We start from the raw sequence: 7526 nt of genomic DNA, 5'->3' as shown, positions 1-7526 counted from the left end.
TTATTTGCCTAGACAACTACAAGTGCTGTGTTATTAAAGTCGATCACCTTCAGTATTTGACGCTGAAATTAATACTGAACATTATAGTGAGCTCCAGCCTGAAGCTCATAAAGCCTGTCTGGAGATTGCATTCACATAATTATCGTCACACATTGTTCTAGATGCCAAGTTCACAGCGAATTGTTGTATTGCACTTGCTTCCTTGTGAGACATGTTATCCAATGCAAAAAAAAACAGAGAAAGCAAGGAGCCAGGAAAGATTTCTGCATAATGGACTTGAGTGAAGTGGCTAGCTAATGCCATGTTTTCAAGGTCAGTTTTAGGGATTCCATCAGCAAAGTTGAAGCCTATTAAATTATCAGTATGCAGTAAATCATGACATAATGCCTTCCTTCACTGAATTAAATATGTTTTCCATATACATTTATATTTCCTCGGTTTCATCTAAGATTTGTTCATGGCCTGTAGGATATATGTAGTTGAATCAATTGTTGCTTTCCTTTCTTTGTGTTGCAGCTGGGTTTTTATGATTCACAATCATCAGTTCTTCCCTTTTTTCATCCAAATCAAAGGCAAATCACTAGGAGTCTTTGTTAATTGCAATGAGAAATTTTGACTGTCTTCAGCAGAATAATCAATTAGATTAAGGCCTGCGTTTAGGCAGAGTTGCAAATGAGCAAAAGCCAATTTGAGTGAGAATGATAAAACTCAAAGTCAATAACGCGTCTACAGATGAGAAGTTTTGTCATATTGCCCTTTAAAGCTCCTCCTCATTGCTATTAATATTGTCAGGAATCAGAGCACGTTTCTTCATAATGCAACAACAATCTCGCACACACACGCACGCCTACACTTGTAAAAGTGATGGTTATCCAAGAATATCCAGATAGACTGGTGAGGCCTTTGCCAATGTCTGGAGAAGACTGTGAATTTCCTTGATGTTGAGTCTCATATGAGGTTCACGCTGCCAGCAACCAAGCATCAGGTCATACACCTCTTTCGGGCAGGTCCGAGGGCGTTGCAGCACACGGCCTTGTGTGATGCATTCGATAACCTGGTGGCAAAATCAGAAAATGTTAGGATTGGCTTCAACTTTGCAATTTGACCGATAAACAACTTTATGGCATGTTACAATCAGACGAGGAGGGGTCACAAGGCTCCCCTCTTGCCCCTCTCCTTGTTTGATCACAACAGGGTTTATTTCTTTTAAACAGTGAATTTGCTTACCAATTCAGTGAGTGTTTAATCCTTTATGTGCTATGATCATAAAAGAACCAATCGGACAGGTTTTCTTGAGTTTAAACAGAAAGTGATTAGTTTATTGTACTAAAAATCTAAACCCAATCTAAGTAAAATAATAAAACTACCCTCCAACTTTCACACACACACACACAAGGGAATCACACAGACAGATTACACAGGTTACAGAATGATGAAGAATAGTTTGGGTTGGATTAGAGTCCAGAACAAGTACAAAATGATATACAGTCTGTGGGGTCTGGTAATTCAGTTGTCTTGCAGCTGAATTTGGGTTCCGAAGTCTCTGGCTGGTAGAAGTGCACTTGTAGCTGGTCCACCTGGTTCAGGGTTTTCTTGGAGACAGTGATGTCAGTGGCTTTCTCCCCCGGGGTCTCTGTCTGTAGCAATGGTAGATTTGGATGTTACGCAGTAGCAGACAGGTTTGGAAACTTGCGATGTTACCAGGGGAGAGAGAATAAGAGGGAGAAAGACAGCCCCACTGGGGTCTTGCACGGGTGGCTCTCAAAAGCTTGTCTGCTGTGCGTTACAGAAACTCCAAGTTTTACACAGACTGGGGAGACTGTCATATGGTTCTCCCAGTACCTTTTTTTAATGAGATCCAAAGTCTAAAACCCAAATTTATCTCAGGTTGTATTGTCAATTTTTTTTTTTTATTCATTCATGGGATATAGGTGTCGCTGACAAGACCAGCATTTTTGCCCATCCCTAATTGCCCTTGAGAAAGTGGTGGTGAGCTACCTTCTTGAACCACTGCAATCCATGTGGGGTAGGTACACCCACAGTGCTGTTAGGAAGGGAGTTCCAGGGTTTTGACCCAGCGACAGTGAAGGAACGGTGATATAGTTCCAAGTCAGGATTATGTGTGCCCCCAGAGGACTGTCTCCACTAGTGAATGCTCCAAGATGGCGTTGAATGTCCTGCTAATGAGGGTGATACTGGATAATCTATTCAACTATCCAAGCCATTATCCTGAATGGGGGCCTTGTTAGACATGCAAGTCCAATTTGATGTCTTGGAATATGAGGTATCTGATTGCAAATTGTGGTGGCCATCTTGGCTGCCTGCTTTTTAAAAGTTAAATGTAGGATACCAGCTCCTTTTTAAAAGTTTGATGTATGCTTCCAACTGATGAATTAAAAATCCTCATTCAGCAGGGCATGTTTTCTTGACAGGCATCTTTGGATAAATTTCTTCCATTTGTTTTGTATTTTTGTCTCCTTTGCTTCAATGCCAGACTAGATTCCTGCAGCTAAGAGGTTAGGTATACTGCCTGTTCCTGGTTTGCCTACAATAACCCCTTTAGCCAGTTGCCAAAAGGTGCCAAAGAGTACCCTCCCCTCCAATTTTCCTTCTTCCCTAATTATGGATGCTGTAGTGCCTGCTCCATACCACCCCCTCAGCAACCCCCCACCCCCCATCTGACTAAGCCTAGATAGAGCACTGAGCAAATGGTTATCAAACCTGCAACCATCCCTGTTCCGTGGCACCATAATGCTAGTGCTACTGCACCATCTGTTTTGTTTTATTATTGTTTTCCTTCCCATTGCACACTTTCACCTAGCTCTACCTACTCCTAGGTCCTCGACAATGCCCAGAAGATCTAAGAAATCAAAGCAATTGCGGTGGTCTGAATAAGATTGTTATATAGCTGGTCTTATTTACACTGTTCATTGTTCTTGCATGCAAAAAGAAAATTAGGGGCTAGATTCAAAGCTAGGGGGAAGTCTTGAAGTCTTTCCATCGCTATTCATAAGGAAACTGACAACAGCATTATTTCCAGTTCCTCCAAGCAGTAAAATCCAGCATGTTTCATATGAGTTAAGAGAAACACTGTTCTCTCTCCCAGAAACAACTGTGCTGTAATGGCAAGTTTAATTAAAGAACAGGCTGCTACTTTTTGACTACAGTTTATAAAATCTTACACAAACCTCATTGTTTGACAACTGATACCAGGGTTGTTTTCCATAGGTAAAGATCTCCCATAACACCACCCCCAAACTCCAGACATCACTCTCAGTGGTGAATCTCCTGTACATAATGCTCTCAGGAGGCATCCAACGAATGGGGAGCATTGTATGACCACCAACCTGAAGAGGAAGAAAATTAAGTGTCAACATATCTGAATGGAAGATTTACAATAGCAAAATCATTGCATCAAAACGGAAGCTTGGAAATATAATAGTGCATTTAGGCAAAAATACAACATATATACCACACTTAAGACATATTATAAATGGGTATGGGACTGAAATGAAACTGAAGTTTATATTATATCTGTCCAATTTTAGTCATTAGGACTATGACTCACTCACTTGGCTTAAAAATGTGGCCTCTTTTGATCTACACTACTCTTAAAAATAAACACCGCTCTTTTTCTTTAAATGGGTTTTGTGACCTGTCTCACTTCTCTTGATCATAAATCCCACTCCTGATATTATCCAGTCTTAACAGTCCTGCAGAATACTGTTGTGAGAGCGATTGACTCCATAAAGAAATTTATTATATTAGAAATTTGCTTTTTTCTCAACTGTGCTAATTATTCTGCATTGCTGGAAAGACCAGCCTCTGAAGAGTAAGATGCACCAGGATTTTTTAATATTGCACTGATCAAAGTTCACACAGCCAAACTACATTGGTGGAAATTACTATGTCATTTGTATCTTAGCAACAGTGACATAGCCAGAGTTACCATTTTATCTGGATGACAGAAATACTTCAAAAATGTCAAATTTTAGTTGTTTCCTTTTGTTGCCCAAAAAGGGGGCCTTTGTTAAAGGTATAGGTGTGGAATAAACATATTACTTAATTTGCTACAATTATTTTCTTCCTTAAGACAATTTTTGATTCGTATCAGTGTGCTGCCCCACACTTTTAATCCTCTTTCATTATAACAAAAGTAGATGGATTTCAATAACAGCCTTTTATTGGAAGGAGACCTCATTACAGAAAGCATGTAATTGCACTAGAGAGGGTACAAAGGAGATTTACAAGGATGTTGCCAGGACTGGAAAGTTGCAACTATGAGGAAAGATTGGATAGGCTGGGGTTGTTCTCCTTGGAACAGAGGAGGCTGAGGGGAGGTTTGATTGAGATGTAAAAAATTATGAGGGGCCTGGATACAGTGAATGGGAAGGACCTATCTACCTTAGCAAACAGGTCAGTAACAAGGGAGCAGAGATTTAAAGTGATTGGTAGAAGAATTGGAGGGGAGATGAGTAAAAATGTTTTCACTCAGAGGGTGGTGGGAGCCTGGAACTCACTGCCTGAAAGGGTGGTAGAGGCAGAAAATCTCATCTCATTTAAAAGCTGCCTGGATGTGTAGCTGAAGTGCCGTAACCTGCAGGGCTATGGACCAAATGCTGGAAAGTGGAATTAGGCTAGGTGGCTCTTTTTTTTTCAGCCGGCGCAGACACAATGGACCAAGTGGCCTTTTGCCAAGCCAAAGCTTTCTATGATTCTATGAGAATCTGCATAATCAGGAGGGGACAACAATCATTCAGCCTAGCTGAAAATACTTGGAAATAAATATGCAATCATTTTCATGTGTTAACAACAATGAATAAACAAAATACAGATATTTGATTTTCATAATTTTCCATTCTTCTCTCATTTATATTTCTCATATTCCTGTTTGTTTTTATTCAGTTGAAAGATTCCAGCCAGCTTCTCTCAATGTGGCCATGGTCAATGCTCCATAACTGTTTAAAGGGGAAGTCGGGACATTTTGTCAGTTTCCTATTTTCTGGAATAGCAGTTGGGACAGGGATTCTGAATGCACTTCTCCTTAGGGATCCAATACACCAACCCTGAAATATTAAGAATTTAGAATGTTATAAAATAAAACATATCTGTCAAGCCATGATTTTTTGGTAAAATTGTTCATGATTCTGTCACTTACTGCAAAAAAGCATAAAGCACTGGCCAGGAATTTCCTCAGAATTGCTCCTTCTCTGCTGCCATCATTTTTCCAGACTGCAGTGGAAATCTCCCACAGTCACCTGCTAACACCCTGTTCGTACAATTCAAAGTTATAAACAGGCTGAACAGCATTCTATATTATTGATATTGGGGGCACTTTTAGTTGTTATTATGCTCCACAAACAGGCATAGATGCGATGGAAATCAATTCCAACATGATAGCATTATCCTTGAACTTATATCGATACCACCAAGCTTTTGCCTTTCCAAAAAATCTCATTATTGGTTCAATACTCTGCAGCAACAATAATAAAGCTATAACCTGCTCAGTGACGCTCAGTTCGGGTTCCGCCAGGGCCACTCAGCTCCTGACCTCATTACAGCCTTGGTTCAAACATGGACAAAAGAGCTGAACTCCACAGCTGAGGTGAGAGTGACTGCCCTTGACATCAAGGCAGCATTTAACCGAATATGGCAACAAGGAGCCCTAGCAAAACTGGAGTCAATGGGAATCAGGGGGAAAACGCTCTGCTGGTTGGAGTCCTATCTAGCGCAAAGGAAGATGGTTGTGGTTGTTGGAGGTTAATCATCTCAGCTCCAGGATATCACTGCAGGAGTTCCTCTGGGTAATGAGACAGGAATAATTAATGACCTCATAGTTAGGGATCCTCTTGGAAGGAGTGATCACAGTATGGTTGAATTTAGAATACAGATGGAGAGTGTGAAGATAAAATCCAATACCAGGCTCCTGCGCTTGAACAAGGGGGACTACAATAGAATGAGGGAGGACTTAGCTAAAGTAGACTGGAAACAAAGATTTTATGGTGGGACAGTTGACGAGCAGTGGAGGACTTTCAAAGCAATTTTTCAAAGTGCTCAGCAAAAGTATATTCCAGTGAAAAGGAAGGACTGGAAGGAAAGGGGTAATCTGCCATGGGTGTCTAAGGAAATAAGGGAGGCTATCAAATTGAAAGAGAAGGCATACAAAGTGGCCAAAACCAGCATGAAACTAGAAGATTGGGAAAACTTTAAAGGTCAACAGAAAGCCACAAAAAGAGCGATAAAGAAAGTAAGATAGAACATGAGAAAAAACTAGCACAGAATATAAAGACAGATAGCAAAAGTTTCTATTAATATATAAAACGAAAAAGAGTGGCAAAAGTAAACGTTGGTCCTTTAGAGGATGAGGAGGGGAATTTAGTTATGGGATATGATGAAATGGCCGAGGCATTGAACAGGTATTTTGTATCGGTCTTCACAGTGGAGGACACTAATAACATGCCAGTAATTGACAAAGAGATGAACGTAGGTGAGGACCTGGAAACAATCATTATTACGGAAGAGGTAGTGTTGGGCAAGCTAATGGAGCTAAGGATTGATAAGTCTCCTGGCCCTGATGGAATGCATCCCAGGGTACTAAAAGAGATGGCGGGAAAAATAGCAGGTGCACTGGCGGTAATTTTCCAAAATTCGCTGGACTCTGGGGTAGTCCCAGCAGATTGGAAAACAGCAGATGTGACGCCACTGTTTAAAAAGGGAGGTAGACAAAAGATGGAGAATTATAGACCGGTTAGCTTAACCTCTGTAGTGGGGAAGATGCTTGAGTCTATTTCAAGGAAGAAATAGCAGGGCATCTCAATAGAAATTGTCCCGTTGGGCAGACGCAGCATGGGTTCATGAAGGGCAGGTCATGCTTGACAAATCTTTTGGAATTCTATGAAGACATTACGAGCAAGGTGGACAATGGGGACCCAGTGGATGTGGTGTACCTAGATTTCCAAAAGGCCTTCGACAAGTTGCCGCACAAGAGGCTGCTGCATAAGATAAGGATGCATGGCGTTAGGGGTAAAGTATTAGCATGGATAGAGGATTGGTTGACTAACAGGAAGCAGAGAGTGGGGATAAATGAGTGCTATTCTGGCTGGCAATCAGTCACTAGTGGTGTGCCTCAGGGATCGGTGTTGGGACCACAATTATTTACAATTTATATAGATGATTTGGAGTTGGGGACCACGTGTAGGGTGTCAAAGTTTGCAGATGACACTAAGATGAGTGGCAGAACAAAGTGTGCAGATGACTGTGAAACTTTGCAGAGGAACATTATACATTGAGTGAGTGGGCAAAGGTCTGGAAGATGGAATACAATGTTAATAAATGTGAAATCATTCATTTCGGTAGGAGTAACAGTAAAAAGGATTATTACTTGAATGGTAAAATGTTGCAGCATGCTGCTATGCAAAGGGACCTGGGTGTCCTTGTGCATGAATCGCAGAAGGTTGGTCTGCAGGTACAGCAAGTAATTAGGAAGGCAAATGGAATTTTGTCCTTCATTGCTAAAGGGATTGAGT

General features: G+C 41.0%; 1 protein-coding gene across 1 annotated transcript in view; it reads right to left on the bottom strand.

Moving 5' to 3' along the window:
* Nucleotides 1–713: 713 nt before the first annotated feature.
* ntrk2a (neurotrophic tyrosine kinase, receptor, type 2a) overlaps nt 714–7526 on the bottom strand; it is a 280149-nt gene continuing 273336 nt past the window's right edge. The window contains exons 16-17 of the mRNA XM_068030046.1: nt 3189–3347; nt 714–1054 (exon numbers count right to left, since the gene is read on the bottom strand). Of these exons, the coding sequence (XP_067886147.1) occupies nt 869–1054; nt 3189–3347 (345 nt within the window). The 3' untranslated portion in view covers nt 714–868. The remainder of the gene's footprint in view (nt 1055–3188; nt 3348–7526) is intronic.

Source organism: Heterodontus francisci, chromosome 4 (assembly GCF_036365525.1).
Source record: "Heterodontus francisci isolate sHetFra1 chromosome 4, sHetFra1.hap1, whole genome shotgun sequence".
NCBI lineage: Eukaryota > Metazoa > Chordata > Chondrichthyes > Heterodontiformes > Heterodontidae > Heterodontus > Heterodontus francisci.
The sequence above is the reverse complement of the archived record's forward strand: the minus strand, read 5'-3'. Positions and strand labels throughout refer to the sequence as shown.